The sequence below is a fragment of the Leopardus geoffroyi genome, chromosome B4 (assembly GCF_018350155.1).
Source record: "Leopardus geoffroyi isolate Oge1 chromosome B4, O.geoffroyi_Oge1_pat1.0, whole genome shotgun sequence".
NCBI lineage: Eukaryota > Metazoa > Chordata > Mammalia > Carnivora > Felidae > Leopardus > Leopardus geoffroyi.
The window spans coordinates 55545549-55564350 of record NC_059341.1 but is presented as its reverse complement, the minus strand read 5'-3'; the positions used below and the strand labels follow the sequence as shown (position 1 = coordinate 55564350).

Sequence of the window (18802 nt, the reverse complement as noted above, 5' to 3'; positions counted from 1 at the left end):
AGTGTTTTCATTTTTACTTTTCTCTTTTTGTCAAATGAGATTATTCTTTTATCAATATTTGGTTATAAGTAAATAACTAAAATGCTATTTACAGCTGCCCTGAAGTTTAGTACTGGGACATGGTCACAATTTTAATGAACTCAACATCTGCTAAAACAATTTAAGGCTGTTGCTTTGAGTAATGAGCATCTTAATTTACCACTTAGCATCCCCACTGGCTAGCTCAGTTCCGTCATTATGTCTGTTTCTCCTTCCAACAGGAGCATGTGAAATGGGTTCATGCTGAAATGGTAAATAAAAATTCCAAGCTAAAGCTAATTTATGTGACTCCAGAGAAAATTGCAAAAAGCAAAATGTTCATGTCAAGACTAGAGAAAGCCTATGAAGCGAGGAGATTTACCCGAATTGCTGTGGATGAAGTTCACTGCTGTAGCCACTGGGGACATGATTTCAGACCTGGTATGTATGATGTGTCTAGAAAACTCCTTGATTCTAGGGACTGTTTTCTGATATGATGGAAATCCCTGCTTCCATTAAAATTATTTTCTCAGCCAGTTATTACTCATTTTCTCTTGCCTTAACTTATGGGGAACCAAGAGGCAGAATTTTAATCTCTACTCCCCACCATGGTAGTGCTTAGTCTGATTGCCTTTATCCCTTGAAATGTATGTTTCTTAAACATTATTCTCTCCCATCTTTAGCCATAAAGATTTACTGACATCCAGGTTCTCTCTCACATCTGTTGAGGAATTAGGATCTCTTTCAAGGTCGTCTTCAGGGTCTTTGGCATCCACTTCCAGATCTACACTCAACTAACACCTCAGGATTAAAGTTCTGTGGGATATTTGAGTAACCTGTTTCTTTACTTCTCCAACTTAATCCTACATGGTTTGAAATGATTTCAACCTCATTTCTTTCTGAACCTGCTTTAACACTCATATGGCTCCCCTGGGGTCCTCTTTAATCCGTCCTTATATTTGCCCACTGCTCTAGGCCTCACCTGATGGTCACTGTTTCCTCCTCCCAGACTCTTCTGTTGCCACTTTTCTGTTGTGTTTCTCGTGGATTGCCTGGCATTTTACCTGCTTCAGTCTCTGTGCGAGACTTTTCTTCTGGACCCATCCAGGCTTCTGCTTTCTCTATTTCTGCTGTTTCAGTACTAAGCATTGGTGGGAAAAAATTGCAGAACTGCATTAATTTCCACCTCAGTTCAGCTTTCATTGTACCCCGCTATCTTTTTCTTGTTCCTGTTTTGTCTCCTGCATACATTTCTTCCAATGAGCTTTTCATGCCGCTAACTTTTCTTTAGGTCCTAACTCATACTTAGCAGATGCCTCCCAGAGCCCGGAAAGTAGGTGCCAGCAGGTATGGATGTCTTCTCTTTCCCCTTCCGAACATTAGTAATCTTGTTTTGTTTTATTTTGTTTTTTCTTAAGGCAAAAGGGACCATTTCTTTATAAGTTACCATGACCCCTTCTGCTTCATCCTTTCTTGCCTTCTTAACTTTGACTTTGTCAAAGTCTTCACTCCTGCATCTTCAGACTTTACAAAAACAAACATTAGAAGCCGAAGTAGTCTTTGGCCTTTTCCACCCCTTTATGGCATTGTCCTATGTCTGTTCTTCTTTTTGCCTCCTCCTCTAAACTCTCTCCCCTTCTCACCTTTATTCCTTTTTGACTTCACTGAGTCACTTCTGCCTCTGCCACTCTGCTTAGGGGTGACCTGAGACCCCACTCCCCACCGCTTAATCCTGTGGGCTCATCTGCATTCCCCTTCCTGCTCACTTTCAGGAGCATTTCCTGCACTCACCTCTCTCCTTGCCACTTTTGCCTCCCTCAGTGACGGAATGCTTTCCGCGCTCACTGCTGCCTTATTCCTTTGCTGCCACCTCAAATGTTAGTGTTCTCTATGGTTCGATCTCTTTCACCTTTTCTTACACTTCCCCAGGCCTAGTGGACTTGTGGCCTGAAGACACATTCACTGCCTTCAGAATTATTTGGGACACAGGTAATTTTTAAAATTTTGTTTTAAATGCCTCAGTGCATATACTGTCCTTTCTACAAAAGACCCCACCATCTTAATCAGACTACTCCAAAGAGTTGTTACCTGGTAGCTAGTGGAAATGCCAGGTTTCTGACCCTTACCTTATATTTCCACCTCAGTGCTGATCATTTAGGATGAGAACCATTGCTTGTGTATTACCATAACTTGTGTTGCCTCTGTAGATTAGCTGCCAGCTGTAATCAGTTTTTCCCATGTCTAATCCTGTTACTCCTCAGCTGTAGATTTATATTCCTAATTATTTATTAGAAATGTGTACCCATTTAAAAAACTGTTTGAGATATAATTGACATATAACATCGCATTTATTAGTCTTAGTTGTGTAAGATAGTTATTTGACATATGCATATACTGGGAAGTGATTATTACAGTAAGTTTAGTTACATCATCAATACACATAGTTGCAAAATCTTTTTTCTCTTTATGAGAACTTTCAAGATTTACTCCCTTAGCGACTTAACATACAGTATTATCACTATTGAGCATTACTATAAGTTTGTACATTTTGACTCCCTTCACCCATTTTTCCCACACTATGCCTCACTTCTGGCAACCACCATTGTGTTCTCTGTATCTTTGAGATGTTTTTTGTTTGTTTGTTTGTTTGTTTAAGATTCCACATGTCAGTGATGTCATACAGTGTCTTTCTCTGGCTGACTTACATCACTTAGCATAATGCTATCAAGCTTCATCCATGTTGTTGCAAATAGAATTTCCTTTTTTATGGTCAAATAATATTCCATTGTGTGTGTATGTATATATACATAGCACATTTTCTTTATCTGTACATCAGTGCACACTTACATTTTTTCCATGTCTTGGTTATTATAAATAATGCTACAGTGAACATAGTGGCTTAGATATCTTTTCAAGATAGTGATTTTGTTTCCTTTGGGTAAAGACTCAGAAGTGGAATTGTTAGATCATAAAGTAGTTTTATTTTTAAATTAAAAAAAAATTTTTTTATTGTTTGTTTTTGAGAGAGAGAAAGAAAGAGTATGAGCAGGGAAGGGGCAGAGAGAGGGAGACACAGAATCTGAAGCAGGCTCCAGGCTCTGAGCTGTCAGCACAGAGCCCAACACAGGGCTTGAACTTGTGAACCATGAGATCGTGACCTGAGCCGAAGTTGGACGCTTAACCGAGCCACGCAGATGCCCCTATTTTTAAATTTTTGAGGAACCTCTGTACTGTTTTCCGTAGCAGCCACATTAATTTACATTGCTAACACCAGTGCATCAGGGTTTTTCTTTTCTCTCACATTTCTTATTTCTTGTATTTTTGATAATAGCCATTGTAACAGGTGTGAGGTGATACTTCATTGTGGTTTTGATTTTCATTTCACTGATGATTAGTGATGCTGAATACTTTTTCATGTACCCATTGCCTATTTGTATGTCTTCTCTAGAAAAAATATCTATCCAGATCCTCCGCCATTTTTCAGTCATAGTTTTTAGGTATTTTTGCTATTGAGATAAATGAATTCTTTGTGTAGTTTTTATGTTGACATTTTATCATATAGTTGCAAATATTTTTTCCTAGCCCATAGGTTTTCTTTGCTGTACAAAAGTGTTTTATTATAGTTTTATGTAGCATCATGCTCATATATACACACTACATCATTCTTTATCCATTTATCAGTTGATGGACGTTTGGGCTCTTTCTATAATTTGGCTGTGGTTGATAGCACTGCTATAAACATTGGGATACATGTGCCCCTATGAATCAGCATTCCTTTATCCTTTGGATAAAGTCCTAGAAGTACTATTGCTGGATCGCAGGATAATTCTATTTTTAACTTTTTGAGGAACTTCCACACTATTTTCAGAATGACTGCACCATTTTACATTCCCACCAACAGCCCAAGAGGGTTCCTCTTTCTCCACATCCTTGCCACATCTGTTGTTTCTTGAGTTGTTAATTTTAGCCCCTCTGACCGGTGTGAGCTGGTATCTTAATGTGGTTTTGATTTGTATTTCCCTGATGATGAGCAGTGTTGAGCATCTTTTCATGTGCCTGTTAGCCATTTGGATGTCTTCTTTGGAAAAGTGTCTATTCATGTCTTCTGCCCATTTCTTCACTGGATTATTTGTTTTTCAGGTGTTGAGTTTGATAAGTTCTTTATAGATTTTCGATACTAACCCTTATCCAATACATCACTTGAAAATATCTTCTCCCTTTCCGTCAGCTGCCTTTTAGTTTTTTGGATTGTTTCCTTTGCTGTGCAGAAGGTTTTTATCTTGATGAGGTCCCAATAGTTCATTTTTGCCTTTATTTCCTTTGCCTTCGAAGACGTGTCAAGTAAGCATTTGCTGTGGCTGAGGTCAAATAAATAGGTTGTTGCCTGTTTTGTCCTGTAGGATTTTGATGGTTTCCTATTTCACATTTAGGTCTTTCATCCATTTTGAGTTTATTTTTGTGTATGGTGTAAGAAAGTGGCCCAGTTTCATTCTTGTGCAAATTGCTGTACAGTTCTCAGCACCATTTGCTAAAGAGGCTGTTTTTTTTCCATTGGATACTCTTTCCTGTTTTGTTGAAGTTTAGTTGGCTGAATGTTTGTGGGTCCAATTCTGGGTTCTGTATTCTGTTCCATTGGTCTTTGTGTCTGTTTTCATGCCAATACATAACTGTCTTGATGTTTACAGCTTTGTAGTAGAGGTTAAAGTTAAAGTCCAGGACTGTGATGCCTCCAGCTTTGGTTTTCTTTTTCAACATTACTTTGGCTATTCGGGGACTTTTGTGGTTTCATACAGATTTTAGGATTGCTTGTTCTAGCTCTGTGAAGAATACTGATGCTATTTTGTTTCGGGTTGCATTGAATGTATAGATTTTTTGGGTACTATCGACATTTTAGCAATATTTGCTCTTCCAATCCATGAGCATGGAATATTTTTCCATTTCTTTATTTCTTCTTCAATTTCTTTCATAAGCTTTCTGTAGTTTTCAGCATACAGATCTTTTGCCTGTTTGGTTAGATTTATTCCTAAGTATTTTATGGGATCGACTCCTTGATATCTCTGTTGCTTCATCTTCAGTGTATAGAAATTCAGCTGATATCTGTAAATTGATTTTTTATCCTGCGACTTTGCTGAAATAGTGTCATGTATCAGTTCTAGCAGTTTTTTGGTGGAGTCTTTCAGGTTTCCCATGTAGAGTTATCTGTGAAAAGTGAAAGCTTGACTTCTTCTTTGCCAATTTGGATGACTTATTTCATTTTATTGTCTGACTGCTGAGGCTAGGTCTTCAACACTGTGTTAAACAACAGTGGTGAGAGTGGACATCTGTGTTGTGTTCCTCATATCAGGGGGAAAGCTCTCAGTTTTTCCCCATTGAGAATGGTATTAGCTGTGGGCCTTTCATATATGGCTTTTATGATGTTAAGGTATATTCCCTCTGTCCCTACTTTCTTGAGGATTTTTATTAAGAAAGGATGCTGTATTTTGTCAAAAGCTTTTTCTCCCTCTGTTGACAGATCATCTAGGTAGAAAATAAGTAAGCAAACGGTGGCTCTGAATGACACATTGGACCAGATGGGCTTAACAGATAAATTCAGATCTTTTCATCCGAAAGCAGCAGAATATACAGTCTTCATGAGTGCACATGGAACATTCTTCAAAATAGATCACATACTGGTTCACAAAACAGTCCTCAACAAATATAAAAGGATTGAGATCATACCATGCATATTTTCAGATCACAACGCTTTGAAACTTGAAATCAACCACAAGAAAAGAACATCCTACTAAGGAATGAATGAGTCAACCAGGAAATTAAGGAAGAACTTAAAAAATATATGGAAGCCTGTGAAAATGAAAACATGACAGTCCAAACCCTTTGGGATACAGCAAAGTCAGTCCTAAGAGGAAAATACATTGCAGTCCAGGCCTATCTCAAGAAGCAAGAAAAATCCCAAATACAGAATCTAACCTCACACCTAAAGGAACTAGAAACAGAGCAGCAAAGAAACCCTAAAGCCAGCAGAAGAAGAGAAATCATAAAGATTAGCGCATAAACAATATAGAATCCAAAAAACAGTAGGACAGATAAATGAATCACTGGTTTTTTGAAAGAATAAGCAATTGATGAACCCCTAGCCAAGCTTCTCAAAAAGAAAAGAGAGAGGTCCCAAATAGATAAAATCACGAATGAAAGAGGAGAGATCACAACCAACATTAAGAAATACAAACAATTATCAGAGAATACTATGAAAAATTATATGCCAACAAACTGGACAATCTGGAAGAAATGGACAAATTCTACACACCCACACACTACCAAAACTCAAAAGGGAAGAACTAGAAAACTTGAACAGACCCATAACCAGTGAAGAAATTGAATTGGTTATCAAAAATCTCCCAACAAATAAGAGTCCTGGGCCAGATGGCTTCTCAGGGGAATTCTAGCAGACATTTAAAGCAGAGTTAGTACCTATGCTTCTCAAGCTGTTCCATGAAATAGAAACGGAAGGAAAGCTTCTGTACTCCTTCTGTGAAGCCAGCATTACCTTGATTCCCAAGCCAGACAAAGACATCATTAAAAAGGAGAATTACAGGCAAATATCTCTGATGAACATGGATGCAAAAATTCTCAACAAGATACTAGCAAATCGAGTCCAACAGTATACTAAAAGAATTATTCACCATGATCAAGTGGGATTCATTCTTGGGCTACAGGGCTGGTTCAGTATTCACAAATCAATCAATGTGGTACATCACATTAATAAAAGAAAGGATATACCCTATGTTTTCTTCTAGTAGTGCTCTGGTTCCAGGTCTTATGTTTAAGACTTTTTAAATCCACTTTGAGTTGATTTTGTATATGGTGTAAAGTCCTGTTTCATTCTTTTGCATGTGGCTGTCTAGTTTTCCCAACACCATTTATTGAAGAGACTGTTGCTTCCTGATTGTATATTCTTGATGCCTTTGTCATAAATTGACCATATATATGTGCATTTATTCCTGGGTTCTCTATTCTGTTTTGTTGATCCATGTTTCTGTTTTTATGCTAATAACATATTGTTTTGATTATTATAGCTTTGTAATATGGTTTGAAATCAGGGAGTTTGATGTCTCCAGCTTCATTCTTTCTTAAGATTGCCTTGGCTATTGGGGGCCTTTTGTGGTTCCATACAAATTTTAAGATTGTTGTTTCTAGTTCTGTGAAAAATGCCATTGGAATCTTGATAGGGATTGCATTGAATCTGTAGGTTGCTCAGGGTGTTAAGTCTTCCTGTTCATAGACACAAAATATGTTTCCATTTATTTGTGTTCTCTTCAATTTCTTTTATCAATGTCTTATAGTTTTCAGGTGTATAGATCTTTTACCTCCTTGGGTAAATTTATCCCTCAGCATTTTATTCTTCTTGATGCAATTGTAAATGGAATTGTTTCCTTTCTTTTCTTTTCTTTCTTTTTTTTTTTTTAATGTTTATTTATTTGAGAGAGAGAGCATGCATAAGCAGGGAGGGGCAGAGAGAGAAGGTGAGAGAGAATCCCAAGGAGGCTTCATGCTGCCAGCACAGAGCCCAATGTGGGCTTGATCTCACAACCGTGAGATCATGACCTGAGCCTAAATCAAGAGTCAGATGCTTAACTGACTAAGCCACCCAGTCATCCCTCTTTTTTTTTTTTTTTTTTTAATATTTACTTTGAGAGACAGTGTGAATGGGGGAGAGGCAGAGAAGTGGAGAGAGAATCCCAAACAGGCTCCATGCTGTCAGTGCACAGCCCGATGTGGAGCTCTATCTCACGAACTGCAAGATAATGACTTGAGCCAAAATCAAGAGACAGATGTTTAACCGACTGAGCCACCCAGGTACACATGGAATTGTTTTCTTAATTTCTCTAATAGTCTATTAATAGTATATAGAAACACAACTTATTTTTGTGTATTCATTTTGTGTTTTGCAAACTTTCTTTAAATAGTGACAGTTTTACTTATTCTCTTTTAATTTGGATACTGTTTATTCTTTTTCTTGCCTAATTTCTCTGGCTAGGACTTCTAATACTGTGTTGGATAAGAGTAGTGAGAGTGGGTATCCTTGTCTTGTTCCTGAGCGAGAAGAAAAGGTTGGAACTAATAAGCTTGAGAGAAGGGTCTTTGTGGAGCTGAAACTTAGACCTCTGAGGAGGCACAGCTACCTGGTGCTGGAGCCTCTTAATGGAAGCAGAGGTGAGGTGGACCTGTGATGAAGCTGGTTCTTCAAAGTTTGGAAAAACTGTATTTGGCTGCTACTACAAAGAGACAGTGCTGGTATAGGGATGAAGAAACCTTGCTGGGTGACATTCTTGAGAACACAGGCAAGCCCACAGGAAGCAAAAAGGAAGGAGCAAGACCCTAATTCTTCCCTTAGCCTTGTAGTCTAGGGCCAGCTGGCAAAGCAGAAAGGTAGTGTGCACATTCCCTGCATCAGCACTGCAAACAGTGTATCAAAAGGTGGAGTTGGAGTTGTGAACAAATAATGTAATAGCTAGTCCATCATCCTTGGTTTATCCTACTTTTTTTTTTTTTTTTAATTTTTTAATTATTTTTGAGAGTGAGAGAGACAGAGCATGAGTGGGGGAGGGGCAGAGAGAGAGGCAGACACAGAATCAGAAGTAGGCTCCAGACTCTGAGCTGTCAGCACAGGGCCCGATGTGGGGCTCGAACTCACGGACTGCAAGATCATGACCTGAGACGAAGCTGGACGCTCAACCGAGTGAGCCACCCAGGCGCCCCGGTTTATCCTACTTCTGCAGATCCAGTCCATCACCAAGTCCTGTCAACTCTGCCTCTAAAGTGAATCTCAAGTTTGTCCTCTTCTCTTTGTCCTGCTGTCTCTTAGGTACACCTGGGCTCCTTTCCACTGACCTACTACAATGATTCCCTAACTAGTCTGTGATTCCAGTCTTACCCTTTTACAGTTCATTCTTCATACAGCAACCGAAGTGATCTTTTCTAAGTATAAATCAAATCCTGTTACTTCCTTTCCTAAACTACCCAGCAGATTCTCTTTGTACTTAGAATAAATTCCATATTCTTGACCGAGGTCCATAAGGTGACATGTGGTCTGTCCTTTGTTTACCTCTCTCCGATTTCCTATTCTTCCTCCCTCCCTCATTATACTTCCATTACACTGGGCTTACCACTCTGAGCCCTTCTCACTCTCTGATAATAACATATTTATTGGTTTACTCTTTGTTTTGTCTGGTTCTTTGCTTGAATCGTTCCATTTGCAAAACGGCTTTGTCTTGTTCACCACTTAACATTCAGTTCCTGAAGACATGCTTGGCACAAATGGATGAGTCTTGGGCTCTTTCCCTCCCCTTCTCTCCCCTTTTCCCCACCCCACATCCCCCAGAGCCCATATCCCAATAGTTACCAGGACCTATCGGGCTTTGGTTCTTGGGTTTGTATTCAGTCTTTTCTTTCTGCTCTATCCTCAGTGTCATGCCTTGTTTCCTATTCTTAGTGGGTTTCTGGTTTGCTGCTGCCATCTCTTGACTGATCTCCATTTCTTTATGTTTTGTCTCTTCCAGCCCATACCTTGCACTACTGCCAAAAGATGAGTCTATTTATATCCCTTTTATGCTTCAAAAATTTCCTATAGGATAAAGTCCTCGTTCTTAGAATCAACTATATTGTTCCCAGTCTTACTTTAACCTGCCTTCCTGTACTCTTCAGTGTAACAGTATCAGTTAAGGTGCAGGCAGGAAAGCAGAGCCATTGTGAATGGCAGGTGATCAGGGATTTATTTTAGGAAGCAGACCCTGCACAACTGTGTGAAGAGCAGGGAAAGAGAAGGTGTGAAGGAGGTGGAGGATGGTCCCTGATTTCCTGAAGCCCTGGTGTGGGAGGACCAACTGGAGCTTGTAGGGAGGTCTGCAACTGGCATGACTGGGGCCAGAGGGTACACAGACAGGAAGCTTGTGAGAGGTCTCTGGTAAGCTCTCTCTGAGTAGCTGTCAGCTCTGTGAGCCTGCTGCCTGCCAGGCATCCAGTGGGGACTGGTGATGGGTAAGACCTACAGTTGGGAATAAGAGCTGAAGAAGGAGTGGAAAAAAACTAGGACAAGTTAGAACTGGCTGGGCCCCTCTGCATCTATCTGTCCCTCATCTTATCTGCCTGGAAAGATCTTCAGAGAGTAATGGCAACTGGTTCACTTCTGCCTGCCACACCTTGTACACGTACGTTCCTTTTTTGGTCTAGTTCTAGCGTGGATCCATACAGGGAATGTGGTTACCAGCTTACTGGAGTTGACAGTAATACATCCAGCTCGACACCCTGTGGGTTGGTCTGACTGACCTGCTTGCTGTTTTTGGAATATGCTAAGTAATTTCATGCCAGTGTATTTGCGGTGTAAGTGCTGTTTTCTCTGCCTGGTGTTTTCTTCTACCCTTCCTAGTAACTTCTGCTTGTCTTCAAGACCCAACTCACATGTTACCTCCTTGAAACCTTCACGACTTCCCCAGCAGTGACCTTCTCCTCTATTTTCATAGTCCTCTAGCTTTGCAGTTAGCAGTTTCTACCACAGTTCTCTTCTACTTTCTGCAAAGAGTTAATTACATAAGGACAACTTACCTAGTTATTTAAGCGTTGATGACAAATATGAGCCCAGAATGGTTTCCTGGAAATACATTCTATAAAAACTAGTGCCCTCACCAAAATTTTTCTGGTCTGAATTTGCACACTTGCATGATAGTGTTGGTAGAAGGAGTTTGCCTGATGGCCTCTTTTATCTCTTGTTTGTTGTGAGAGATTCACACACTGTGGCCACTCCCACTGCCTCTTAAATCCACTGGTCAGAGGTTGTAGACCAGTGCACAGCTTACTGGAAATGTGTTGGTTTTCTCTCTTCAACAGGGAGTTCCACCTGTGGCCAAGAACAGAGTTTCTGAAGAGCCAGGGAAAAGTATCCTACAGCCTGCCTACTCAGAAAGGCCAGGCAGCACATGCTAAATATATACTGCTTACATGTAGAAAGTGGGCCACTTTGTATGTTTTCTTTTCCAGATTACAAGGCACTGGGTATCTTGAAGCGGCAGTTCCCTAACACGGCCTTAATCGGGCTGACGGCAACCGCAACTAGCCATGTTTTGAAGGATGCCCAGAAAATACTGTGTGTGGAAAAGTGTTTTACTTTCACAGCTTCTTTTAATCGGCCAAATCTTTATTATGAGGTGTGTAGCTTTTATGTCAACGTATTACTTTCATGAAGGATTACAGCAGAGGTTACCTTTTCATTATGTTTATAAGTAACAGGTAACTCTGTTTAAAAGTTTTTAAAATGAGGAGGTGATGAAAAGCATATTCATTGATTCGTGCTTTCTTCTGTATCTCTTTTGCTGCATAATCCTTTGCTGGGTTAAATAAAAGACATTGCCTTGTGAAGTTGATGCACATTATTGTGCAAGGATCGAGGGAAGATTGATGCCAAGGACCCTAACTACATCTCTATTGAAGTTAATTACAAAATAGTTCAAGATTAATATACCATTTGCTAATACTCTATTCAGATTATGTGACATGTTTTTTCTTTCTAATTTCCTGAATGTGTGTGTGTGTGTGTGTGTGTGTGTGTGTGTGTGTGTGTGTGTGTGTATTATATCCTTTTAAGATTAGATAATATTTTTCTGAGTCTCCATTCAAGTTATTTATGCCATGGTTTATGTTTTTATAAAAGTAGCATCAAAAAATAAAAAGGTCTCCATCTTTACAAGTTCACTGCTTCTGTGCCTTCTTATTCCTGTCAAATTCAAAACCAAGGATCGAGAAGAGCCTGGGAGGTGGCAGGGTCAGGAGAGGTGAATGAAAGAGCAAGGAAAAGGCACTATGCCTATAAAAGATTCACACCCTGAAAGTTGTAAGTCAATGTTTACATGGATGGTACTCATTAATTTACTTTGTAATAAGTTAGCTTTCTCTTAGATTCGGCAGAAGCCCTCCAACACTGAAGATTTTATCGAGGATATTGTAAAGCTCATCAGTGGGAGATACAAAGGGCAATCAGGTAATACAAAAACAACTTTGAAGACTGAGAGAAAAGTTTCAAAAAGTAATATCATACTGATCTACTGATGAATGATTAGCCACCAAAAATATTAGTGCATGGCAGAAGATATTTGAAAATGTTACGTTAAAATTAATTTGCTTGGTGGGGGTGCCTGGGTAGTTCAGTTGGTTAAGCGTCCAACTTTGGCTCAGGTCATGATCTCATGATTTGCAAGTTTGAGCCCTGCGTTGGGCTCTGTGCTGATCGCTCAGAGCCTGGAGCCTGCTTTGGGTTCTGTGTCTCCCTCTTTCTTGGCACTGCACCGCGCCCCCCCCCCCCCCCCCCCCCCCGCCACTCATGCTCTGAGTTTCTCTCTCAAAAATAAACATTAAAAAAATTAAAAAAAATTAATTTGCTTGGTGATCTTAGAAATTGGGTGTGTCATTTACTAATGGGATGGATTATAAGAGTCATAAAACTATTTATTTTTGTTTATTTGCACCTAATTGCTTTAAGTAGTCATTAGTGGACCTAATGGCATAATGCTAATTATCAACAGCACATTTAGTTAATTATCCACTGTGTATTAGAAGGTTAAGCACTGACTTTCTGAATGGATGTAAAATAGTCCTTGATAGCAAAGGACAATTAAAGAATAAATAGTACACATTGAGTGAGGTATCTGTAGATGGAGTTGAGATTATTTCTGTTTCCTGGATTAATGCACAGATGAGCATTACTGAAGCACAGAGTTTGTGTAAAGGTAGCATTTCAAAGCTGTTCTACAGATTTTCAGGAGACATTAATGAGTACCCAGGGTAAAAGGAGCTCCAGGGTCAAATAAGTTTGAGAAAAGCTGCAGCTATTTATCCTCTTGGAGCTTCATGGGGTATACTAGCACATTAGAGGTTCTGGCCAGTCCTGCAAATAAAGAGAGAAACCTGTTCAGTGCAGTGGTTCCCAAACTCCTTTGCACATGAAACTTTTCACATCATACTTGAGAGAAAAAAGAGGTAATGGGAACCAAAACTCGTGGCCCAGGGCTTATTTCTGTTTTAGAGCAAGCTGCTGATCAAATCTTGAATTATATCAGAAAGTCATTATGTGTTCAAGACCTTGACATTTTTTCCTAAATCTTTTTCCCTCATGCGTTTTGTTAATCAGTATCTTGAATATGTGTGTATATATATCTAACAATTGGACATATTTTATTACAGGAATCATATATTGCTTTTCTCAGAAAGACTCTGAGCAAGTTACAGTTAGTTTACAGAAACTGGGAATTCAGGCAGGTGCATACCATGCCAATATGGAACCAGAAGATAAGACCAAGGTTCATAGAAGATGGTCAGCCAATGAAATTCAGGTTAAGTATATATCTTCAACAGCATCCTCATTAACATTTAAAAATATTTTAAGTTTATATAATTAACATAAAATGTTAAAACATTTTAGGTAGTGGTGGCCACGGTTGCATTTGGTATGGGAATTGATAAACCAGATGTGAGATTTGTTATCCATCATTCAATGAGTAAATCTATTGAAAATTATTACCAAGAGAGTGGACGTGCAGGTATGTGTAACTTCTAACCAGAGGGAACTTTTAACAAAGCTTTTCCAGAAAACACATTATATATGTTTAATAATTCTGTATTTTAAATCTTTAGTAGCTAGTATTTTTTAGAACAATGAAGTCATTTTTACAGTTTTATACTTTTTTGGTACTTATGTATTTGTGTGCTTATTTTACTTGGAGTGTTATGAATTGTTTCCTATGTTTTCTAAGATAATTTGATGTCTATCTTTAACTTCTGAGTTTTTAATTAGTGGCTTCAGATTGATAACTTCAATAATTGGATTATTTATGCACATATTTTTTTTACTAATAAAGCTGATTGTTGATAGCTCTCATTAGTTGGTTTTTCTTTTTATAATTTCAGGGCAGCTGTTACAAATTAACTTGCACATATCTGAAATTCCTAGATGTGATATATTTAGACTGTGAAGCATTGCCAGCTAATTTTATATATATTATTTTTGCATATTTTGAAATTTTCAAGTAATTATGCAATCTCAAGACTTCTCACACTACAGGTCGAGATGACATGAGGGCGGACTGTATTTTGTATTATGGCTTTGGAGATATATTCAGAATAAGTTCAATGGTGGTGATGGAAAATGTGGGACAACAGAAGCTTTATGAGATGGTGTCATACTGTCAAAACATAAGCAAGTAAGCCACATACCTTTTTATAACTTGTCATTTAAAAATAAGCACAACATGAAAGTCTGGGAAATTACTTTGGATACTTGCTCAGTAAGTAAATACACTGGTAGAATATCAAGTACAAACCTGTAAAGCAAATGTCTAAAGGGTGGGAACCAGTACGTGAACACTCAGGATCTGCCTTAATTCCAAAAAATGTATTCTCTCTCTCTATTTGATAATCCTCCAAAACTTTCATTGGAGTTTTTTTTTTTCTTTAGGTAAAACAAGTATACTGAGATGCTGATTTTCTTTCAATTGAAGAATAATTGAAGTACGATATTGTATTCGTTTCAGGAGTACAACATAGTGATTCAGTATTCTCATATATCACAAAATGGTCACCACAATAAGTCTAGTTACCCTCTGTCACCCTACAGAGTTGGTACAATATTATGGACTATACATTATATCCCCCTGTCATCTCTATTTTATTTATAACTAGAAGATTGTACATCTTAATCCCCTTCATGTGTTTGATCCATCCCCACTTTTATTGAAAATTTTGATACAAATTCACAGTGAGTTCAAGCCTTTTCTCTCTGGCACTGACATACAGCTACATGCTTTACCAGTTGTGAAAAGGTATTTATGATAGGCATTTTGAGAGCTGAGCTCTGTAACATGTACCATCTTACCAGCTGATGGGTTGATGAAATAATTGAGAGCAGGGTTAAGTTTCTCCTTACTAAATAAAATTTAAATCTAGGATGGTTTCAGTTAGAGCATATAGTTCCTTGGTGGCTTTTCAGTATTAGTCATCTTTTTACTCTTATTGCCCATCATGTAAAATGGACTCAAAATTTTTGAACTGATAAGCAGCTATCGAACAGTGACAGAAAACGTCATTTCTTCCTGTAGGTGGTACAATAATCTAGTTAAAGAAGTAAGAAAATGAAAATTTTCTTAGATATCCAATAGATATCAAGAAGCATATTTGGGGGTTTAGAGTCAAATACAAGAAACTACTAAGATACAAGAAACTGCTTTGCTATCAGGAAGATTCTTTTAATAGTTCCCAAATATTGAATCTGAAGGGAATCTCAGACAACTTCTGAAAGCAGTGTTTATCAAGTATATGTGGAAAAAATATGTGATAGGCAGAATAGTCTCCCAAAGATGTCTACATTCAAATTCCTGGCAACGGTAAATTAACCTTCCATGGCAAAAGGGAATTAAGACTGCAAATGGAATTAAGGTTGCTAATGAGCTGACCTTAAAATAGGGATATAACTCTGGGTTGTTTGTGTGGATCCAGTATAATCATAAGGGTACTTAAGTGTGGAATGAAGCAAGAAAGGTTAGAATGATATTCATTGGCTTTGGAGATGGAGGAAAGTGGGGCATGAGCCAAGGAATTCAGGCAGTCTCTAAGAATCAGAAAGGACAAGGAAACAGATTCTCCCCTAAAGCCTCCAGAAGAAATCCATCCCTGCTGATACTCTGATTTTAAGCCAATAAAACCCATATCAATCAGACTTCTCATGTATAGAAATGTAAGACAATAAATTTGTGTTAAGCCACTAGATTTGTGGTAATGTTATGACAGCAACAGGAAACTAATACAATATATAACTCTGTTTTGAAATAGGGATTCTTGGGGTACCTGGGTGGTTCAGTCAGTTAAGTGTCTGACTTCAGCTCAGATCATGACCTCACGGTTCAGGGGTTTGAGCCCCGCATCAGGCTCTGCGATGACAGCTCAGAGCCTGGAGCCTGCTTCGGATTCTGTGTCCCCCTCTCTTTCTGCCTCTCCCCCATTCGCACTCTGTCTTCCTCTCAAAAATAAATAAACATTAAAAAAAATAAATTAAAAAAGAAATAGGAATTCTTAAAACTTACTAGGTCATTTAATAATGTATATATCAATGTGTTTGCAGGTGTCGCCGTGTATTAATAGCTCAACATTTTGATGAAGTATGGAATTCAGAAGCATGCAACAGAATGTGTGATAACTGTTGTAAAGACATTTGTGAGTTCACTTTTTTTTTTAATTTTTAAATGTTTTAAAGTTTATTTTGAGAGAGACAGAGCATGAGCAGGGGAGGGGCAGAGAGAGAGCAAGAATCCCAAGCAGGGTGTATAGAGTCAGCACAGAGCCCGGCATGGGGTTTGATCTCACAAAACTGTGAGATCATGACCTTAGCCTAAATCAAGAGTCCGATGTTTAACCGACTGAGCTACCCAGGCACCCCTGAGTTCACTGTCTATTGAAGTATAGTTGACCCATAATGTTATATTAGTTTCAAGTATATGGCATAGAAATTCGATAAGTCTATATATTGTGCTGTGCCAGGTACCGGTGTAGCTACCATCTGTCACCATGCAATGCTATTACAGTTCCATTGACTATATTCTCTGTACTGTACCTTTCATCCCCATGACTTATTCATTCCATAACTGGAAGCTTGTACTCCCACTCCCCTTCACCCATTTTCCCCATCCCTCTACCTCCTTCCCCTCTGGCAAACATCATTTTGTTTTCTATATTTATGGGTCAGTTTTTGCTTTCTGCTTATTCCTTTATTTTTTAGATTCTACATATAAGTAAAATCCTATCGTATTTAACTTATTTCACTTAGCATAATACCCTCTCGATCCATTCATGTTTTTGCAAATGTCAAGATCTTTTAGATGGCTGAGTAATATTCCATTGTGTGTATATTCCATTGTGGTAATGGACACTTGGGTTGCTACCATATCTTGACTTTAAACATAGGATTACATCTGTCTTTTCAAATTAATGTTTTTGGTTTTGGGGGGTAAATACTTGGTTGTAGAATTACTGGGTTATGTGGTAGTTCCATTTTTAATTTTTTGAGGAAGCTCCATACTGTTTTCCACAGCGGCTACACCAGTTTGCATTGCCACCAACAATGCACAAGGTTCCCTTTTCTGTCCATACTTGCTAACACTTGTTTCTTATGTTGTTGATTTTGGCCATTCCGACAGGTGTGGGGTGATATTGTGGTTTGATCACTGTGGGTTTGATTTGCATTTCCCTAATGATTAGTGAGCATCTTTTCATGTGTCTCTTGGCTGTTTGTAGGTCTTCTTTGGGAGAATGTCTATTCAGGTCTTCTCATTTTTTAATTGGATTATTTTTTTGGTGTTGAGTTGTATAAGTTCTTTATATATTTTGGATACTAACCCTTTATCGACTATATCTTTGCAAGTATCTTCTCCGATTCAGTAGGTTGTCTTTCAGTTTTGTCGATTTTCTTCACTGTGCAAAGCTTTTTATTTTGTTGTCCCAGTAATTGTGCTTTTGTGTCCCTTGCACGAGAAGACATAGCCAGAAAAATGTTGCTATGGCTGATGTTAAAGAAATTACTGTTTATGTTCTCTTCTGGCATTTTATGGTAACAGGTCTCACATTTAGGCCTTAAATCCATTTTTAGTTTGTTTTTGTGTATGCTGTAAGAAAGTGGTCCAGTTTTCCCAATACCACTTTTTGAAGAGACTATTGTATATTCTTGCATCCTTTGTCATAGATTGACCATATATATAAGCATGGGTTTATTTCTAGCCTATTCTGTTCCATTGATCTGTTTTTGTGCCAGTACATTATATTTTTAATTTTTTTCTTAATGTTTATTTATTTTTGACAGAGAGAGAGAGAGAGACGGAGACAGAGCATGAGTTGGGGAGGGGCAGAGAGAGAGGGAGACCCAGAATTTGAAGCAGGGTCCAGGCTCTGAGCTGTCAGCACAGAGCCCAACGCGGGGCCTGAACTCACAGACTGAGAGATCATGACCTGAGCCGAAGTCGGACTCTCAACCGACTGAGACACCCAGGTGCCCCAACATTATTTTGATTATTACAACAAGTTTGTAGTATATCTTGAAATCTGGGATTTGAAGTCTAGCTTTATTCTTCTTTCTCAAGATTTCTCTGGCTATTTGAGGTCTTCGTGGTCCCATACAAATTTTAGGATTCTTTCTAGTTCTGTGAAAAATGCTCTTGGTATTTTCATAGAGATTGCACTGAATCTGTAGATTGCTTTGTGTAGTAGGTATTTTACCAGTATTCTTCCAATCCATGAGCATTGAGCATCTTTCCATTTGCTTTTGTAATCTTCAATTTCTTTCATCAGTGTTTTGTAGTTTTCGGAGTACAGGGTCTTTCGCCTCCTTGGTTAAGTTTATTCCTGGGTATTTTATTATGTTCGGTGCAATTGTAAATGCAATTGTGTTTTTAATTTATTTTTCTGCTACTTCATTATTAGCATATAGAAACATAGCTGATGTGTATTGTTTCCTGCAACTTTACTGAATTCATTTACTCTAATTGCTTGTAAATGCAGTCTTTAAGGTTTTCTATGTATAGTATTATGTCATCTGTGAATAGTGACATTTTAATTTATTCCTTACTAATATTGGTTTCTTTTTCTTGTCTGAATGCTGTGGCTAGGGCTTCCAGTATTATGTTGAATGAAAGTGGTGAGAGTGGACATCCTTATCTTGCTCCTGACCTTAGAGGAAAAGCTCTCAGTTTTTCACAATTGA

General features: G+C 38.3%; 1 protein-coding gene across 2 annotated transcripts in view; it reads left to right on the top strand.

Annotated features, from left to right (window-relative positions):
* RECQL (RecQ like helicase) overlaps nt 1–18802 on the top strand; it is a 57586-nt gene that overhangs the window by 31216 nt on the left and 7568 nt on the right. For both annotated transcript variants that reach the window (XM_045462634.1, XM_045462635.1), the window contains 7 exons: nt 261–459; nt 11050–11216; nt 11965–12046; nt 13246–13394; nt 13484–13601; nt 14123–14261; nt 16175–16266. In XM_045462634.1, coding sequence (XP_045318590.1) covers nt 261–459; nt 11050–11216; nt 11965–12046; nt 13246–13394; nt 13484–13601; nt 14123–14261; nt 16175–16266 — 946 coding nt within the window. The remainder of the gene's footprint in view (nt 1–260; nt 460–11049; nt 11217–11964; nt 12047–13245; nt 13395–13483; nt 13602–14122; nt 14262–16174; nt 16267–18802) is intronic.